Raw genomic sequence first — 22,249 nt, 5'->3', positions numbered from 1 at the left:
GAAGGTAGGGAATTGAATAAACCATGATCCATATTTTTCTACTAATGACATTGCCTCCTTGGACAACCTCTTATGTACTCCACCTTGTAGCAATCGTGTGAGGTACATGGTGAATGTATCATTCACCCTTCTATATTGTTCTTTCTCATGTAGGTGGAGTTGCGGATAGCATTCATACACCTTATGTTGTCCTTGCTTGTTCCCGAGGTCACCCTTGCATATTAGTCATTTGTACTTGATGTGTCTTGCTAGCATGTAGACTAAGTAAGAAGTCATGTAGAAAGACTTCGTTCTCTCCAAATTCCTCAAGTAGACATCTAAGTTATCACTTATGATCTTGGCCCAATTTATCATTACTATTCCAGCTGATATCTCCTCAATGAAATAAAATATCCATGTCTCAAATAAAGCTCCTTGAGGTGCTCCCATGATCCTATTGAGTAGAAATATCATGTCACTATATTCTTCTTTGAAATCTGAACTTGGGAATTTCTTTGGTAGCTTGGAATGGTGACGCCTTGTTTCAAGAACCCACTCATTGTTGATGAGCGTCATACATGCATTTGGTCCTTACTCAAACATAGCTTGGGCATGCTCCATAGTTCTTGTTTGCATGGCCTGGTGATTGGGAATCCCAAACGCCTCTCTAACTGAATCCTTGGTGAGGTATGCAAGCACCAACCCCTTTCGTGTTCGGATTGTTCTTGGCTGTGGGTCGTAGTGCATGGCACACTCAACCATGAGCTCATTGCATTGTATTGTTGATGGGAATCCAGCTACGTGGTAGATTTCACTCCTCATTATGTTGATTGCTAAGGGAGAAGGCAGTTGGTTCTTCGTTTCATACATCCTTCATTTCATCTTTTTCCTGTGTCTCCAACCTTCTTCCATTTGGAAGATATCTAAGATTTCAGATTATATCCCTTAAATACTTTCTTCAATCAAGTCTTCCTTGTAGCTACCCCTGCTTTTGACATGGTACCTATATGAAGCTAGAAATCAACATACTTGAACAAATAATTTTCCAGAATTAACCCAAGTTCTTATTTCAATTGATTTTCAGACTTATTAGCTTTCTAAAATCAGAAAATTAAACTTATGCAATGCTGATTCTGGAAAATACAAAGGGTTTGATTAAAATCTGGAAATTTTGCCTTAAGGAAACCTAATTTTCAGACTTATGAAAGGTCCAATTTTGATTTGCAAGTCTGAAAATGTCCTTCAACTCAGAAAATTAAAGTGATATTGCAATCAAATTCGCTGTCTTGAATCTGATTTCTGAGTGTAAAAGTCTGAAAAACATTATTTATAAGCTGTATATTGCTCTTCTACTTGTGCGATTCATATTGCTGATGCAATCTGTGTTTACATGGGCTGGAAAGGATGCGATTTCCCTTGAAATGATATGGAAATGGTGCCCTCAGCTGGCAATGGCGTCTTCAGCTGGGCTGCAATATGTCTTTAATGGTGGCGCAATCTCTTCTAATATCTTAGGTGATCTCGATCCCTTTCTCCTTCTAGCTGACTTGAAACCGAATCAGCAAACTTAATGATTATTTTAATGCTGGGACGTGGTTTATTCAGCGTTTCACCTCTTGTTTACACCACACAGCAAATGTGGGACAAATAACATGTTAAATCAGCCAGGTGAGGAAAAACGATATGCATTGGAACATCAAAACTAAGCCACATTTCTCTTTATTTCGTCCACCAAATGAAATGGTGGAAAATCGATTTCCATCAGGACTATATTCTCCTCAGATTGCATTCATTTTGCCTTAAAAACTCATTCAATTTTGCAAGGGGGGGAGAAAATCGATAGTCATTGGGACTTAGTTTTTCATCATTAATTCACTCTTCATTACATATTCTGATATTCCCTTTTGAGTGGAAATCCGCCTTGCATCAGGACTGATTGTCTTTGAAAATCTTATGTAATTTTGATCTCCAGCCCCTTGGGGGGAAATCAATGCTCATTTGGACAACTAAATTTGGTCAAATGTTTGTAAATCAGCCCCAAGTGGAAAATGGACTTCCATCAGGACACAATATTCATGTTTTTTTTGGATCATTTGATCATTTATTCTCAAGTGGAAAATCGATCCTCATCAGCACTCATGATTTTTGCTTAATTCACTTCACTTTGGTCATTTTTCCTTCAAGTGGAAAAACGTGGGTCATCAGGACTTTCATTTTCCTTATACATTTTTACCTTGCAAGCCCAGTGGAAAAACAACCTCCATCGGGACACTTGATTTCCTTTGTTTTGTCCTAAGTGGAAATTCTTCAGTCATCGAAACTTTCCCAATTAACACCTTCATTTGCTTGTAAACTTAGTCCTCGAGTGGAAATTCAACCTCCATCAAGACTTTACTTGTCCTTAACATTAGATTGGTACTTTGATGCTCAAAATGGACTGGAAAAACGTCCTCCATCGGGACTTTACGAATTTTCACTTAATTGCTTAGTGTAAAAATGTTTTCCATCATTTTTCCCTCAAATTCTAAGGCAAATTGAAATTCAACACATAGCAAGATAAATTAACATGCTAAGGCAACTTGACACTTAAAAAACATTTTCTATATTTTTAACATCTTTTTCAGCATTTTGATCCTATTGACTTCAAAACCTAATGATTTATCATTGTTTGCATATCATGAAGACTTGGAAACTCAACCATATCCAAAGACTATACTTGGACATTTGAAGCTCAAAATTGGCACTTGACTGCCAAAACCCTAAACTCACAAGACCCGAAAGCAAGAAAGAGGGGGTACCCATTTGCAGTGGAGCGATGTGTGAAAAGGTCACAACAAGATCTTTTTGGGGACTTCTCGGCATACCCTAGCCATCATTTGGGCATCCCAATGTCTATTGGCCATCCCCAAAACTTCAAGGTATCCCCAGAAACATAAAAAATAAATAAAAAATATTCTAAAACAAATATCACATTAGAAAAGGAGCCCACCAAGGCCTCCCAAGCCAGAAAAACTTAAAATCCATGCCCATTGTTGCTTTGCATTCACCAAAAGAATGGAGGCAAAGATGAAAAGAGAAGAAGAGGACGAGGAGCACTTTTTGAGGTATCAATTGGATGATGACTCCCAATTTTTATCTTGTTATTCAATGTACCTACTAGCATGTATGCTGCAACATTTGTTTTAGCATCTCTCAATACAAATAATGTTCCATATGATGTCTATAATCATTGGCTATTAGATAGATCATGGAATCAATGAATTGTTGTTGTACTTTTTAGAATTTCAGCTTCCTCTGTTTTGTTAAGTGTTTCTAATCTATTTATATTCCCAAATTTCAATTATTAATTTAATATATTATTTAAAAGTCAACCTTACCGTCTCTTTGCATCCTCAAATTCAAAAAAAAACGCCATTCACTAAAGCCATCCCCCCATCCCCAAAATTTGGAGACACGGTAAAAGAAGAGAGTTCATGTTGCAATGGACAAGGAAACGTACTTTTAAAAGATTGAACTCTTGATAATATGGAAATTAAAAATATTGATTAAATCATGAAAGTGGCTTCAAAAATCATTGAAAGGAGATCCAATAACATTTTTATTTATAACATATTATTTCCATTTGTCATGGAAAATCACACAAATGAGATCAAGAAGTGGTTTACCTGAAATAACAATTGATTGTTCAATTAACAAAGGAGAGGAACACTCCTTATATAGAAAATTACAAGAGGATCTTTCCATAATGGAAATGATCGAAAACAGAAACAAGAAAGGAAACATTCTAAAAAGATACTAAACGACTAAGATGACCATTATAGCAATATTACGATATTACATTAATACCCTCCCTTAATGGTAATTCTACTAATTACCTGTTGTGACCATTTCACACATCGCCCCATCGCAAATGGGGACCCCCTCTCTTTTGCTTGTTTTTCGTTCGTTTTCGCTTTCGTTTTTAGGATTTTGTTAGTCAGTTAGTTGTCTGGATTTAGGGTCAAGCCTTAGGGTTTTTATTTTTGTCTTTTCAGGCCAAAATCCAGTCGTTTTTTGAGAGCTTTTGAGCTTCCTTTTCTAGGATGCAAATTTTGAATGCAATGAATTCGCCAGAATGGTCTAATGTTCAATTGGAATGTTGATGCAGAGCTTAAATTTGTCTAAGTGTTGAGAGTGAAGTGTGAATTTTTGTCCGATTGAATATTTTGACTAAATTTTGACCTTTTTGATTTTTGATCCTGGGCATTGGAAATGATTTGTTTTTGCCTTGTGAAGTGTTAAAATGTGAAAAATCATGTTATTTTGGCCTGTAGGAGCAAAATCGCTCCTGTCCCTCAGTGAAGGACGGGAGCTCATTTTCAAATATCTCACTATTCCTGCAGAGTCAAGACGAATTTCAAATTGGAAGTGATGGAGAACGGCGAGATCTTTCCATTGAATATAAATTGAAGATTTTCATGAGCACCGAAACGCCTCCAGGAGGAAAATCGCTCCTGTCCCTCAGTGAAGGACCGGAGCTACAAATCAAATTTTGCCTTGTCCTTGCGAGATTTCGTTGACTTGATGATTTGAAGAGGTCCAAAGGAAGATGCTTTACCAAATGAATATAATTTGAAGTGCTAACACAAAGGAGAATGGTCCAGAATGCAAACTTCGCTCCTGTCCCTCAGGAAGGGACCAGGGCGAAGTACCTTATAGCTCCCGTCCCTCTCCCAGGGACCAGAGCGATGTCCTTCATTGAGCAAAATCCAGGTAAAAATCAAGACAAGTTTACGTCCAAAGGCAAGGAAGAGCGTGAGATGAATTCATTGAATACAAATTGAAGATTTTTAAACGTCCACAAGGGTCCCAAAATGCCCAGTTCGCTCCTGTCCCTCAGGAAGGGACCAGAGCGATTTTTGTTATAATTAATTTTCTTGCCAAGTTGCAGACGATATCAAGGCATGGATGAATGGAGTAGAGCATGACGAATCCGTTGAATATAAATTTGGAGCGTGACGAAATGAAATGAAGGCCACAAGGGATGGATCGCTCCTGTCCCTCTCCAAGGGACCAGGGCGATACAATGGTTATATTGCCTTTTACTTAAGTTTGAAATCGATCTAAGTCAAGACGAAGGATGGCAAGAACATCTTAAGGCATCTTCATCGAGCACAAGCACTTAAAGGTCATCACAATGAAGAAATTTGCACCCTAAGACCTAGATCGCTCCTGTCCCTCAGGAAGGGACCAAGGCGATGTTGGATATATTGGCCATTTCATGCAAGATTTACGTAAGATCAAGGGTTTGCAAGGTCTTAGAGGGTCCATGGTGCCTTTTGAAGGTGATACACAAAGATTTTGAACGTAAAATGATCACCAAGGTGTACATAGGGGCCATATCGCTCTTGTCCCTCTCCTAGGGACCAGGGCGATTTGCCTTGGACTCTTCGTTTTGTTTCGAGTTCATGCCAAGTCAAATACTCCACAAGATCATACAAGGTTCGAGACATCGTTTGAAGATCACATGCAAGAGTCTTGAACGTCCAAACATCGTCAAACATGCTAAAAAGCTCACATCGCTCCTGTCCTTTGGACAAGGACCAAGGCGATCCCATCAAAAGCACTCATAATCCTTCACAGTCAAGGCAAGGCGAGGATGAACAAGGTAAAGGACGGCGTTTGGAAGACATCACAACGAAGATTGAAGTTTAAAGTTGCTAAGATTATGGAGAAAGACATGGATCGCTCCTGTCCCTCTCCAAGGGACAAGGGCGATGATCCCTCTAAATGTCCAAACACCACATGCAAACAAATGGAACGAGCATAGAAGGAACGAACAAAGATGTTATTCGCTCTACAATGAAGGATCGAAGATCAAAAATGCGAGGTCTACGTGAAAACATGGAGGTCGCTCCTGTCCTTTAGACAAGGACCAGGGCGATGAACACCCAAAGGCACTTATGCGCACATGCAAGGCAATCAAATTCGAAGGACCCATCAAAATGATCGATATTGAACGTGGAAAGGAAGGAGATGAACGTTGAAAACATGACAAAATCATGGATCGCTCCTGTCCCTCTCCAAGGGACCAGGGCGATGAGGTACGTCCCTTTCGTTTTCATAATTTTGGCGCCAAATAAACATTTCAAATTTTCCTTAAATGCTAAGTTCGATAAAATTGAAAATCCTATTTAAATTAGCATTTAGTATGGCGTTGGTCATTTATTAATTATTTTGCCTTTATTAAAAATCGAAATTTATAAATTAAAACGAAAGGCATTTAATTAATCATTAATTAATTAATAAAAAATCGAATTGGAGCGCTCATATATGGAGGTCGGCCTTGCTATTTAATTTAAAAATCATTTTAAAAATTGTTTTATCTCCAAGTCGGCCTAAGGGCATGGAGAGGTGCAAGCGCTATATATGGAGGGTGAAAACTATTGTTTTCACATCATTATTTTTATCCCTCTACATGCGAATTAAGGAGAAGGAAGGAAGTGCGAAGTGTGGGGTGCGAATTCCATTCAAATCCAAGGTGGCGCTATTACATCAAAGGTGGTGCGATACTTCATTTGAGCGAATTGGAAGACCACACCAGAGGCGATATTTGAAGATCACGTTCAATCCAAAGGTGGCGAAGTTGATCTTTTGAGGAGATAACTTTGAAGATCATTTATACATCAATTTTGCCTAGGCGATCTTTTGTCTTTTTGCATTCTAGAGCTAGCTCTCTATTGAGGTATGGCGATTTGATTTTATTGCTTTATTTGTTGATCGTCATATTTTAAATTTTGAGGTTTTGAATTTTGAATCTCTTAGCTCAATCGTCGTAGTTTTTTAGGAAATGATAACTCTAGAGACTTATCATGACGTTTCCTAAAAAATTCTCTCTCTAATCTATGTTATTTATTGCAAAATCTAGTCCTTATAATGAAATGTTGTGTAGGTATGGCGACCCCGAAGGCGGGAGCATCCACCAGCCGCTCAGCTCTCATGAAAGAAGATCAGAAGACCGAAGAAGTGGAGACCAAGATCGTGTCGAAGTGGAGCAACATTGGAGATACAAACTTGGGGAACTTCAGCACGAAGAAGTTTCGAGAGGTCCCTTACATTGGCAAGCCATCACCTGTCGCCCGGAGAATAATAGAGAGTGGCATCATCAAGGCGGCCGGTTTTCCTCCAGCTATTCAGTGCCACGAGTTGATGATCGAGTGTGCCCGTCACTACAATCCACAGTCCAGGACAATTGTGTCCAATGAGGGAAACACTTTGGCGTACCTTTCAGAGGAAGCTATAGGTGAAGCTTTCCATCTTCCAGAGCACAGGGACATGATATACAAGAGCATTGAAGGAGCCAGATCAGTGTACGATGATGATCCAGATGCTTGCTTAAGCATAATCAACAAGAACTGGCTACTCAAGAGTCGTCCCCGTCTAAGCAAGGTACCGAACACACCGCACCGGATTGATTTCCAGGAGGAGTACAGAGATTTGATTACTATGCTCAACCGAGTTACAGGAGCCCCTCATGCCTTCTATTTCGAGAAGTGGATGTTTTACTTCATCCAGGTGATTGTTCAAGGAAAGGGTACGATACATTGGGCTAGGATAATTAGCCATTGCTTAGACGTACAGTTGAGGAGACTCAGGGCTACTAAGTCCTTCCACATGAGTTCATATGTCATCTATGCTTTGATCAGGAGTGTTGAGTACGCAGGACTACCTCACAGAGGAGTGATTGGAAGAGGACCCGGTGAGGTCAGAGCTTGTGAATCCTATGCCTACTTGCATCATCCGCCAGGGAAAAACTATAAGTTAGTTAATGATACTTTCACGATGAACATCACAAGGACGTTGCAAGGAGGGATTCACAATAGATTATCTCAGGATGCCCAGGAATTCATCAAGAGGTACGGTGCTTGGTTCATTCAGTTTCCCAAGTTCACTTACATTAGAGTGCATGGATGTCCTTTACCTCCATACATGTTGCCGAGGTATCCGACAGACAGAATTGTGTTACTTGAGGTAACAAGGCAGTTGGCAGCATATGTGAAGGCATTCAGACACAGACATCAGAATGGAGTTCAGGTACCTATTATTTTGGGTAATTCAGTTGAGGTATGTCCTAATGTCTTAGCCATGGATGACGCAGAGAAGGAGTTAGCCTTGTATTCTTTTTCATCTTTTGCTTGGAGAAATAGTTTTGATCCACATGGACATTTAGAGGAGACGGTCGGTAGAAGATTTAAACATGAGCACCAAATTGAAGATTTTATGATGAACCTCCTAGATGATCTTGAAGTGAAACGAAAGATACATTCTAGATTGCCTTTGGATTTCATCAGGAAATGCAGGATTTACAGAGTGGCCGACCAAGCTCAGGACAATGGCAGGCACATCCAATCTTCCTATGATAGAGAAAGCAAAACAATGAGTTTGAATTGGAATGAGCCTGAGGTCGTGGATTTAGATGCTTTGATGGCACCAGTCTTGTCTTGTACTCGCAGATGGGTAGACGTTCAGCATCAGAAGTTGAGAGAACAAGGCATAGCTATGTCTTTTACTTTGGAAGAGAAACCAGCCGAAGGTGGAGCAAGTGTGAGTGAAGGCAATCCTAATCCTAGGAATTCAGGTGAAGGTAACCTTCGATGTGCCAGTGAGGGCAATCTCCATCCGAGAAGTTCGAAGAGGAAGGAAAGATCAGAAAAGAAAGAGCCTTCCCAGAAAAAGCAAGGTGCCAACAAAGATCAAACACCAGGTACTTCTTCCAGACCAGAGAATAGAACAATTCGAATAGAAGAGTCCATGGAGTCTATGGTACAGAATGACAGGCAGGAGGAAGGACAGGCACAGCATGTTTCATCAGATGGATCTCTCCAAGACTATGATTTAGATGAAGATAATGAAATGACATCTCCTCCTAGAGAAGAAGAAATAGTACATAAAGAAATTCAAGTTCAAGAGACAAGATCGAATATTCCAGATTGGTTGAAGGAAAGATTAACCAAGGTGATCGTAGTAGAGGACGAGGACAGTGCAATTGATTTAGAGAGCCTTGTTGGACGTTCACATGTGATAACAGAGAAGAAGAAGGCTGCAAAGATGTCCAAGATGATTCGAGATGAGACTGGATCCAGAAAACTGCAGATAGCTACACCGGCAGCAGACAAATATGAGGGTGAGATCCCAGCAGAGGATTATGATATACAGACTATTGAGTTAGGGCCATCCACAGCAGAGCAGACAATGGATGATGCTACCGACACATTTGAGGCATTAAAGGACAAGCTTAGAGAAGAAGTGGAAAAGAATAGAAAGCTTGAGAGAGAGGTCGGTGCATGGAGGACATATTTCAGTCACATCAATGAACCTTTGGGACGTCAGGATCCAGTTAGATCACCAGTGCAGGCATTACCCCTTCAATCGATCAATGAAGCAGAAAGATTCAGGAACCTGGTCCAGTGTACATGTAGTTGGATGGATAGATCTCATACAGTGGCCATAGAGTTTGTTACAAGGATGACGAAGATTATTCATCAGGCTATCCAAGTTCTTGAGATAATCCACAGATTGATGGTAACAGTAGCTGCATTTGCCCATACCAAGGACGTTATCATCCCTGTCTTGAAAGTAATAAGACATACATCCAGAAGAATTTTAGCGCAGGAGAGGATCTTGGAAGGTGATTCTCACAGTTTATTTCAGTGGTCAACCTTACTCCATATAAAGAGTGTTCTCTTCGAGGACATCAGTGTTAGATGTGGTCAAGTTGAGGAGGTGATCAATCCGATCCAGGACAGAGTATTTGAGGTACTTCGTACCATTCTTGGCAGAAGGATCGAGGTCGAGACAGATGTGGATATGCAGGAATTTAAGGATAGAATCAAGATCATCTTTTGCAAGGACGCAGATGTTACAGATGAACAGTATGATCAGATGTATGCCACCATGCTCCTGATTGATAGAACGAAGGAACTTGAACCTACTTGGGACGCAGCTCTTCTAGATGCATTCGATCAGGTCATCCACTTAGAAGAGAGTATCAAGAATCTTCCCGAGATTCCAATCACAGAAATCGAAGGAATCGTGACAAAATTCATTGCATATGCTAAGAAAGAGAATTGGAAAGGGAATAAGATTCTAGATGAAAGGTTGTTACAGATGACATGACATCTTATTTCTCATTGGTTGATACCTCCTAGGTTTTTGTGCCAAATTTAATATTTGGCTATGTATTCAATATTGTTCAGTAAAAAGGAGGTCATTTGTAACAAACCCTAATTAGGGTTTAGGTGTCATGATCTTGTCCGTTGATTTACTTTCAATCTGGACCTTTCATTGTAACTGGGGATGCTATTTATACCCCCATTTTTCATTTCAATGGATAATAGATAATAGAGTAATAGTCAGATAATAGTCAATAGTTGATGTAAGAGAGATTAGAGTTAGAAGCAATTTTATTTTGTAGCAAGATTGAGTCTTGAAGAGAGAAATTCAAGCAATTGTTGTACATGATGACTTGGAAATCAATAAAATATTGAAGTTATGGTGTTTTGTTGCAAATTTCTTGAGTTATCTTCATGGTTGTTTGATACACTTGAATCGTGCTCAATCGAAGTAGTTTGTTAATTTGAAAGACTAAGTGTGAGATTTGATATTTGGTAGGATTCGTAATCCAAACCACTAGCTTCTTGCTGATTGTAGGAACGCCTTGCGTGGTCGACTGGAGAATACTTTGAGTCCTTAATCTTCAATTATCATTGTGTCTTGGATATGTACCTTCGTAGTAGTGTCCTTGATCTTTGATGCATTGAATACCATTATATTACCTTAGAAGATCGCACTAATTTCAATTGAGTTGTTATCTTATGGCAAAATTGAAGTTGGTTGAGTCTTGCCAAATCTCGTCCATACTAAGTCATTCATAGGGTTAGGCTAGATTAGACCTCTTTAAACCCTATTCTTTTGTTTTTTTTTTGAAAGTTCCTTTTTTAGTTTAGTAAAATCTTCGAGCTTTAGAATGCGTAAGACCCCTTGGAGGAAACAGCAAATCACATCATACCACTAAAAAAGCTTGTCCACACGTAGAGACCCTACTAAAAGAACCTTGGAGTCTACCTAACTGATCCTTTTTGCAGATCTTCAGCAGTTAGAGACTATTTTCTCAAGAGAGGATAAGATGCCTATTGATATTTTATTCTGTGTATGATTGTGTATAAAATACACGTCAACACTACCCTACAAAAGACTTGACATAATCTGCAGGTCATTTCACCATAAATGCATGGAAGGCCACCCCCTTCTCCTCTAAATGCTCTAAGACATGAACTTGTTGGTGAGATCCTCCCTGGTTGGATTTGTGATCAGCCAACCACTTTCTGCATAACTTCTTCATATGACCGAGTTTACCACAATTTGTTTACCTGAAAGTATTTTATTCTGTATTTGAAGTGCATAAAAAACATATCATCAAAGAACTCAGAGGAGAAATCAGCAATTACCCATTGCCTGCAATTTCTAGATTGGTCAACCCAATTTCATGTGACGATGCCTCTAGGCTGCAATTACAGTGGTGCTTGTGCAACCTAGAAAGGATAATTTGGATCACCCAATTTATTTTGGGTGCAGGAAGTTGAACACAACAAAACAAAACCATACCAACATAGATCGTGAGACAAGAACAATAGTATATGCCTTGCAAGAGTTTAGGTAATACCAGTTGGCCACCCCATCCATTTTCTTTACTAACCACCAAGCACTCAAATACTTGGTGAATATGCCCATATTATATGGTCATGATTGCCAGTGGCTTATTTTGTCCCATGAGTTTTACTTCACCAATGTAGTGTTGTTACATTCCTCCTTAACAGTCCTTATGATACTATTGATGCTTTTTATTTGCATGGTATTTTGTGATGAATCTATGTACAGATGGTTGATTTTAAAGGAGCTTAAGTGAATGAAATGCTCATCTTTAATGATTATTGGCATGGGATTTATTTTTTGTCTTCAATGTATCGAAGATGATTATATGTTATGGGCTAACTAGAGTCGTGGTTCTAAGTTGGATGTAGGACAATCCACCCCGCCCTCCCAAAAGAGAGGGAGAGCATCACTGAAGAGAGGAATACAAACATGGGAACAGGAAAGCGTTGCCGTCTAGATTGTCACACGTACATCAAGTAGTCTTGTGGTCAAGTAAGGCTTGTTTCATCTTGTGTCACTTCAAGTAAGTGTCGGTGACCTATGTCAACCCTTGTGATTAGACCTAGACCTAGCGTAAATTGGTTTAACCTATGTCTAGATTGTTACCCTCTTGGTCAATTATTTTATACACATATTTAAGTTGCCAAAATTTTCATATACATGTACGTACACGTATATACATTATGCATGGCTATACATCTACTTATATACATATTGATGAAGCAATAAAAACAATAGTAATTTGGCAACAAAATCAAGTGGTAACAAAATCCTATTCAAGTGAGGAGATCAGCCAATGATGGATATCGTGTCATGCCCCTGAACTGAGAATAAATCAGAAAATGTGTTCATATAAATAATGCTTGAGCGATATTCTTCTGAGAGGCAGACTTAGGGGCAATAAGGGGATTATAAATAAGGAAAGCAGTAATTACCTGTTGAAGCCCAACCAAGATAAAGAAAAATGATAATAATTAAAACAAACTAATAGCAAGGGCCGACCTCTCTCTCCTTCAGGTGTGATCCACTATATTGAAAACAGAATTAATCCATTTTTACTCTTGGCCGACTTTCTGATTAGCACCCAAGTTTTAATATTGGAAATTAACAATCTTATGAAGGCCGACTTCTTGAAAGATTGCCTCCCTTCAACGAGAGGTACGATGGGGTATAAAAGGAAGGTAAGATAAGGATGGGGGAAGCATTAAGATTAAAAGAAGAAAATAATTATTAGAGAGAGCAGCCTCTGGTTACTAAGCAGATGTCATATTCAGAAGAGCAGCGAATTCACAAAGGCAGCAATTAGTATAAGTAGTGATTATGATTAATCTAAAAGGGCAGCAATTTCATTTAAGAAAGAGATAATTAAAATAATAACTAAGTTTAAGCCAGCAATTAAGAGGAAGAGTTGTGACTCTTCCAAAGAGGCATACCTTGAGAAAGTGGTGACTCTTCATCCCTTCTCGGGGTATATATATATGGAGAATCACTTCATTGGAAAGGATGAACGAATTCTGATATATACCTGCGTATATCAGCAAATCAGACTTATATAAAGCCGTCAGCAGATTTATGCAATAATTAGTATTTGGTATGCTTCAGCAGATTTGAATGACTTTAGAATTATATGATCTCTTGTATATAGGATTTAGATAATAATATGGATTGCTCATATATTTGTTTAAATGCTGCAAACAACCATGATAGGGATAGGGAGGGAACACAAGGAGGGGAAATAGTTATGAGGTCCTCTTCTAAGCACGCGACCTCATGGTGGATTACCAATGGTCCCATGAGGCCAAGGAGATGCAAGGAGTGCCCCACCCTTGGGCTTAGAAGGGAAGGATGTTCTGGACACCCTATTGTAGTTTTGCCTCAAACCTCTACTATGGTTGACTATTGGATTGAGGAACCCACGTCATAGGGAGGAGAATAAGGGGGGCAAAGAAGAGGGGGAGCCTCTATAGGACACCTCACTAGGTACACCCCCTCATATGGATAGCAAAAGAGCCACATAAGGCCAAGAGGGATGGTATATCCGTTCTTGGGCCTAGGGTAGAGGATCGCTTCAGGCACCCTATCATGCCTCTTATCCTAACTCCCCTATGATTGAACTCTGATAATGAATTAGATATATCATATGACTAAACTAATGTTCCTGACCCTACAATCTCCCTTGTTCAACAATTTAAATTGGTAAATGATATCACTAACTCTATTTCATTTCTTGCTTTACTTGGAATTGTGATTTTAGGGCAAAAACTAGGGCATTTACAAAAGGGGTCATTACATATCGTTTGAAACAACAAGAATATTATTTTGATAGTTGATTCTTTCGATACAAAAATACTTTGGAGCAAGACAATTTAAAAATGGAATCAAATTATAGGGCTAGTTTCAAAAGATGGAATAAGGTAATTTACATAATGATAATGTTATAAAGAATTCCTCGATATATTAAAGTAAAAATGCAATAAGATTTCCCAAGCTTCAATTAATTTTTTTGGTAAGTTCAAGTTAAAGGAGTTTAGCAAAGTACGTCTAAATTTGGATTTCAGTAGTAAACCATTTCGTGCAAGTTCAATATTCAACTTCATCCAAAGTTTCAAGTCTTAAAAATACTGTAAACTCTAAAACCAAGATTTATATTTATTGCCTTCATCCATTGATAATTTATCCAAGATACGAAGCCTCTAAGAGTATCACAATTTCTACCCCCTAAGATGATTCTTTATTGGCTTCATCCATGGATGGTTTATGCCAAATATGTTTAACAGTTAATTTGAGAATGAACAATTATTGAGCAGTTGTTTTGGTTTTTGACCTGTGAAAAAGTTATTTGGTCTTGAATTCATGATTTTTTCTAACCCTGTAGACCAAACCTTTTACTTGGTGTAATGTTCTGCTAGGGGATGGAGCTCATTTCTCTAATAAATTTGCTCAACTTGGCATACTTTCAAACTTTGAGATATTATTTTTACATTTGCAAAGATAGGAATTCAGCTATTTTTAATCAAAATTCTGTGATATCAACTTCTCTATCACACCAAGACTTCGGTGATTTCCAATGTATTAATGCAAATCCAATTCTAGGCCAACAAAGTGGCCCTAAAGGTGGCACATAATGCCCCATGTACTGTGGTACATTCAACTCTAGCTATGCCCTTGCAATGTGTCAACCTAACAGGACCAAAGGCATGGCTGCTTTAGCTTCTCCTAGCACTACTGCCAGAGCCGCCAAAAAGTGGCCATTCCTCCTCAATATCCTCTCTGCAATGCAGGTGCACTCTGCCCCAAGGGTAGGACAAATTTCCTAGTTAAATCTAGTTATCTCATCTCAATGCTGGAATATTCAAAATGATGGCAATCAAGATGCTTAAGTCCCTGCTACTCAGCCAGAAGGAAACGAAGAAAATGCTCTCACTAGTTGGGGAACAAGAATGACGAAAAGTACTTGGAAAAGGATCTCCCTTGCTGGGAGGGAATAGGTGATGAAAAGTACTCGTCTGACAGAAGCTGGGGTCACCCTGATTACAGGGACCTGTTTCCATCTATAGGCTTTATAGTTCTTGCAGTTTTTTCCCCTTGCTATCATGTTGATCATGACATTATGTTACCATGATCAACTGTTTTTAGGGGTGGGAGGAGGTTAGGGGAATGGAGCGAAGCTTTGGATGGTTGTTTCGTTTTTCAGATTGCATTATCACTTTGAAAAGGAGAAGAAATGAAAGGTAGAAGGCTTGATTGGTCTGGTTGGCTGTCCCATAGACTATTTTTTATCTCATAGATGTTAAAAGTTATTCTATACTATTCTTCATTCTCTTGTCTTATGTGTGTGGGTTTAGAACATAATTTCATTGCATACACTATTTTTTGAAGATAGATTTTTTTATTTTTTTTTTAAATGTAAATATAATCTACTTCATTAAAATATAACAAAATAAACCTAAAATTGTATATATTTCCAAAGAAAACATTACAAATGTCTGGTGAGATGAAAAGATGAAAAACCTCAGAGGGCGAATGTGTGTTGTGCATAGAAACAACAAACTCAATAAGTCCATCCTGTTCCTTCAACCGCCCCTTCCTTCTCAGCACATGAGCATCCGTCACACTACCCGCCCTTAACAAGTGAGCATCTCCCAGGGCCTCGGTGCTCAGCAGCATGTTCCATCGCAATCTCCCGCCCTCCGATTCACCACTCGCCGCTCCCGCTTTAGACGAGCCATCGCCATCGCCATCCACATCAGCATTACCATCCTCCACGTCGGCAACGAGGCGCTGGTCTGAGTCGGCAGCAACGACAGCTGTCGCCGAAGGAGGAGCCGAGCAGCACATGCTGGCCACATTCTTCCCGGGAATCGAACCCCGGACGTGATGATGGCCCTGCAAAGCCCCTGGGCAGGCGTTCACATGGTGAAAGAGTGGGGATAAGCTATTGGGGTTTAATACAGTGGAATTAATGCATACTAAACCAGTATTTGCTATCATAGTTTTTAGATTTCTTTACTATCGGGCTTGCCTACTCTGCTTTGGCTTAAACCCTTTATCATAGTCTTTTCTTTTCTGTTTTTCTTAAGTTACTGATAATGGTTTTTATTTTTTCGAAGTTACTGATAATGTTGTTATATGGTTCATTATCAAAGCGACTGCACAAAATCTCACTAAAGGTTTCACTTGACGCGCTCGAAATTCTACGGATATACTTTGTTGACGGTGACGTCAAGCCTTTTTCAATGTAAAAAGTGTCCTTTTCATTGGCGAGGGTGGCGAACATTCTTGACGGACTGGACATTTGACGGCCATTTTTCTATAAATATAACTTGGGACTTTACGTAGAGAATCACACTAGAATTTAGGAAGTATATACTAGCATAGCTATATTTTAGAGGAATATATGATATATTTAAAAATTTATTATATTATTTATTATAATTAATATATAAAATTATTATTATATTATGATATTATAATTAATATTAAATTATTATATATAAATATATATATAATATTTTTATTTTATATTCTATTTTATTGTTATTCTTGAAAAAATAAATTTTATGTAGGGACAATTTCAATCCTCATAATTAATAATATTAGACCGGAATAATTATGAAGTTAAATAAATGCATAAGTTAAATTCAAATTGAGTGGTAGATGAAAGAGGTGGAATGAAGATATATTTGACATTAAATAATTAAAAAATAGTTAATTTAGTGTATGGGAAGAGAAAATAAATTAAATTAAATTTGAAAGTAATAATAATTTTTTTTTTTTTTTATGCATTTAAGGGTCACAAATACGTCAAATAAAATGTTTCTAGTTTTTTATTAACGGACGTTTTTGCATCCATGTGTGAGTATAATACACCTTCGGCTTAATTAGTGAGCTTAGTGAGCTAGATACTAGTCATATGTATCAAGGACATAGAAATCACACATGGAAGCCCCTTTTTTATTACAATTTCAAAGAGTATATTTGTAATGGTAAAATTATTTTTATGTTTTTTAAGTTTTTTTCATCTATATACACATATTCTCGTATACTTGTTCTGATTTATATCTTTACAAACATTTTTACAATTCATTTCATATGTATATTCATCATATTCATTTATGAATATATTTTTGTATAGTTACTACTTGGATCCAATTGTTTGTTCATCTTATGAGATTCTCATCCTCTTGGATTGGTTTTTTTTTTTTTTAAGAAAAATTCAAATTCAAAATATGGTCAATTGACCCCATTTGCTTGCTCGCCTTGAGCTAACTAAATGTGTGTTTGGCATAAATTTGATGTTATGTGTCTGTGTTTAAAGACATTTAATTGCTTTCATTTCACATCCACAATCTCCCAAGTATTATCTCTCATTCTAGAGCATTAAAGGAGTAATCAATAGTGATACACTTCAATTTGGTGATTTAAAAGGATCAAAGAATCTCTCTCTCTCTCTCTCTCTCTCTCTCTCTCTCTCTCTCTCTCTCTCTCTCTCTCTCTCTCTCTCTCTCTCTCTCTCTCTCTCTCTCTCTCTCTCTCTAGATGTGGAATGAAATGTGATTCCTAAATTGATCGAAATTGCAAACGTAACGAAATTCATTGCAAATTGAGTATGTTGATCTCCTTGTTGTGTAGATTTGCCCAATGCAGTCCATTTTGATGTGTGCTTGCAAAATTTTGATAACATAGCAGTGCTCAATGGATTTTTCAATGCAAGATGGTAGATGATTGTAAAAAATGGCTAAAAGTTTAATAGTATGAATTAGGGGAGAAAGGAATGGAAGGCGAAGATGCAATTATGAGAATCAATGAAGGAGGATGATTTTGTCCTCTCAAGCCATGAAATGTTGCCAAGTGGAAACATGGGAAAGTTTGAGAGGGATATTATACCCATGAAGTGTAAGAAAGATCTTGCAATAAAGGCATTTCTTGTCCTCACACTCCAAAGGTAGGAGAATCATTTGATATGACCTTTTGAAAGAGGGCCCATGTGTACTTTCTCTCAAAAGGAGAAAGCATTTAAGGTTGAGGGGACAAAGTGGATGGCCATTTATGGCAAGGAGTTAACCCCTATGCAAATGCTTGGAAAAAATTTAAGTGGAGATTAGGAGATGATTAGGGGACAAGTGGGAAAAGTTGGAATATTTGACATTTGGAGAGAAAAAAAAAAGGAATTAGATTAGTTAATTTAATACTTTTTTTTGTAGGAAAAAGGGGGTGATGGAGATTTGGGGAATTTAGTTAAATAAAAGGGGTGTAAGATTTGGCTACGAAGGTAACCACCCAAGATCTAGAAGCCTAATGAAAAGTACAATGATAGGAGAGAAATAATATGACAAGAATAAATTGTATTCATGTCAATAATGCAAATAGAATCAATCAACTAGATTGAATAATAATGGGTGAAAGTACATAAGAGAGACCTTGGTTAAATAGGCCAAGGTGAGACATTAGCATGCATAATATTATGACAAGTGGCATATTCTTATGACATGAGACAGAAAAGGATAAGTTATTATCTCACCTAAAGTGGAAAAGTGATAGTGTGATACATCCACTAAAGGTGGATCACCCACCAAAGGTGAAAAAGTAATCACATGATAAGGTACAAGATCCACCTAAGGTGGATAGATGATAGTATGATAAGACTAGTAAAAGTGGAGACACCACATAAAGTGAGATGCAATAACATGATAACACCACCTAAAGTGGAGATGTTCCTAAAAGCTCTTATGTGGTCCCTGAGTAAGCTCAAGTGATGTGTACTTAGGACTTAGGTGAATAATTTACAAGGTACAACACCTTAATTACACCAACACCCCCCTTTAAGTGCAACTTAGCGAGAATGTACACAAAAGCTAACAATGAAATATGGGTCCCAACTCATAGGCTATGTTAGGTACCCATGTACAGATGTAACACAATCCCTTACAAACAGAGAAAAGGAGAAAACCCAGTGGGACAAAAATCCTCCCCAAAAGAGAGATAATGGTGAATGAGAATAACAAAACCTCATTTGAGGAAAAAGTCTCCCCGATAAGAGAGAAGAGATACCATGTATCCCCCCCTCAATGCAGAATGTGCACCAATGGTGGTAGCTCGAAACTGGATGTAGAAGATGGTCCATGATTGTTGAACAATGTTTATCCCCTTAGGAAGAAACAAAACCAAAGTTGTATGTATGAAGTCTTCTCATTCCTAAATGGAATATGTAGGAAGAAAACTCAAGATGTATGGAGTCTCTAAAAGTTGCTCAAGTGTCTCCATGTTGATGTTGAGTTGCCCCTTCTAAATCAAGTGTACTAGGCCACATTACAGAGAAAAACAATCTAGGATCTAGTGAAGATGAATGTAGAGCATGATCCAAAGACTCAATTATCTCCTCTAAAGATAAAGATACCTCCTCCAAATTTTGTACATAAGTATCCATAGTCATGTCAACCTCGAAAGAATGATCATGTAGAAAATGAACAAGAGGGTCAGAGCGCTCCCTCACAACAACTAAAGAAGGATCATCTCCATCAAAGAGAAGATGAAAATCATCAATGATGTCTCCCAAATATGCAATGTATGACTCCATAAACAAACCTACAATGTCTATCAAGTAATCATCCCAAGGAACTATATTTGGAAGACAATTTATATCCTCCTACACTAAATCACAAGAAGCCAAAACTGTAGCAACACAAGCATCATCAAGAGCAATAGTAGATGTGATATCAACAGGAGGAGATGGAATGCAAGGCTCAAGAACTAGATCACATGTGAGAATATCCAAGTTCAAGTAGCCAAATTTATCCTCAATATTTGAATCCACACTAGAAGTGTGATCATCATCTGAAAAATCAAAGTCATCAATAGGAACAAAGTCTAAAAAGGAGTACAACCAAGATGCATGAGCCACCACCCTAGTAGAAATGATATCTCCACTCTCCAAGTCTCGAATGATGAAAAAATCTAGTGTGAACTCAACACTCTTTCCTGCTCCAACATGAGTGATTTGATAGATGGAAAGGATATTGGTTGACAATGAAGCCACACATAAAATATCATAGAATGCTTTTCCATCCATGTCAATTAATCCCTTCCCACAAACATGCATTTGTGTGTGTTTTTATCCATCAGGATGTGTGGTGGCGAACAAGACTCAAATGAAGAGAACATACTCTTTGAAGAATCCCTGTGATGCGAAGCTCTCGAATCAAGTATCCACCAATTTGAATTGGAATCAGAAATTGCAACAAGTGCTTGCCCCTTATGTTTCTCTAGCGTAGATGATGATGAAGAAGAATATGATAAGCCCCTTAACATTGTTGAAGGAAATTTGATTTGAATCTTCTTAAAAAGATGCTTCAACTCATCAATTTGTTTTAGATGATATTGGTGTTCATCATGGACTGGTTTCTTGCAATATGCACAAGTAGGCTTCTCCTTCATAGATGATTCCCCCTTAAGAGAGGGTGTAGAATTTCTTTGTTGAGGAGAGGAAGATTGTGCTATATCTTTGTTTGGCTTAGGCTTTGATTACTTATGTTTCTTGTTGGATCCTTTCCCATGAGATAATTCCATATGATATATTCCATGATGCATAATTATGTGATGTTAGGAGTTGAAATTGAAATTTCCCATCAGTAGAAGACAAAAAACATGCAAAAGAATGCAATCAACCACCACAAGATTACCCTCTAGATTCACTAAATCAAATAACCCTGCAAAGAAAATGATTTGTCACTTTATACTCAGTGCATTTACAATGGCCACTTTCAAAACAAAAGTAAAGTGGAATTCTGATTTTGATGTTTACAACAGCAACAACTAGGCTATATTAGACTCAATTCAATATGCAAAAGACCAAATTCTAATTTATACATTACATTTGCCAAAAATAAGACAAATAAGGCCATGTTTTGAAAGTGGAATTTCTTATCACAATGACTACAAATTGATAGCACCACTATGAAATATAGGAAAAATTATGCACTTTCAAAAAAATAGTTGCAACTAAAAAGGAGTCCATATGAGCCAAATGAGGCCCTAAAAGTTGCAAAAATAGGGATTTTGCAATTTTCTAAAAAATCAATGTATGAAAAATAGAAAACACCTGCACCACTACAAAGAGCACGAAATTATACCACAAATAAAATAAAATAAATCGCAAAAAGGAACTAGGATGACTAAGATATTGTTGTTTGAAAATCACTTGTGTAATTATGTTGCATATATTGTCGTGACACTTCCAAACTTCAAATGCCTATAAATCTGACCTCTGAAGTTTGATTTGGATAAAACAAAAGGCAATGTTGACTTTATAAAACCTTCTAAACCCAATGGTGACCTCTTATTTGACCCAACAAGCTCTGATTTTCACTAGCAATACAAAGCCACAAAAACAAAACCCCAAAATGTACCAAAAATCTCTCAAAAATGACTATCCAAAGGCACTCTAAAATATTTGATACCATGTAAGATTTGGCTATGAAGGTAGCCACCTGAGATCTAGAGGCCTAATGGAAAGCACAATAATAAGAGACAAATAATATGACAAGAATACATTGTATTCCTATCAATAATGCAAATAGCATCAAACAACTGGATTGAATAACAATGGATGAAAGTACATAGGAGAGCCCTTGGTTAAATAGGCCAAGGTGAGACATAAAGAGTGCACAATATTATGATGCATGTCATAATAATATGCCACGAGACAAAAAAGGATAAGTTGTCATCCCACCTAAAGTGGACAAGTGATAATGTGATACATCCACTAAAGGTGGATCACCCGCCAAAGGTGGAAAAGTAATCACATGATAAAACCACTAAAGGTGGAAGATCCACCTAAGGTGGATAGGTGATAACATGATAAGACCACTAAAGGTGGAGACACCACATAAGGTGGAATGTGATAACATGATAACACCACCTAAAGTGTAGATGCTCCTAAAAGCTCCTATGTGGTCTTTAAGTAAGATTAAGTGGCATGTAATTAGGACCTGGGTGAAGAATAATCAAGGTGCAACAACTTAATTACACCAACAAGGGGTAATATTTTAATCAAATAGATAAAAGGTAAGGGTAAGGAAAA

General features: G+C 37.8%; 1 protein-coding gene across 5 annotated transcripts in view; it reads right to left on the bottom strand.

Annotated features, from left to right (window-relative positions):
* Positions 1-16,349, bottom strand: part of LOC131041906 (IMP-specific 5'-nucleotidase 1) — a 117,537-nt gene extending 101,188 nt beyond the window's left edge. For all 5 annotated transcript variants that reach the window (XM_057975144.2, XM_057975146.2, XM_057975145.2 and 2 more), the window contains exon 1: positions 15,682-16,349. In XM_057975144.2, coding sequence (XP_057831127.2) covers positions 15,682-16,161 — 480 coding nt within the window. In that variant the 5' untranslated portion in view covers positions 16,162-16,349. The remainder of the gene's footprint in view (positions 1-15,681) is intronic.
* Positions 16,350-22,249: the final 5,900 nt, after the last annotated feature.

This window comes from Cryptomeria japonica, chromosome 1 (assembly GCF_030272615.1).
Source record: "Cryptomeria japonica chromosome 1, Sugi_1.0, whole genome shotgun sequence".
NCBI classification, from domain to species: Eukaryota; Viridiplantae; Streptophyta; class Pinopsida; order Cupressales; family Cupressaceae; genus Cryptomeria; species Cryptomeria japonica.
This window is presented reverse-complemented; position numbering and strand designations above follow the sequence as displayed.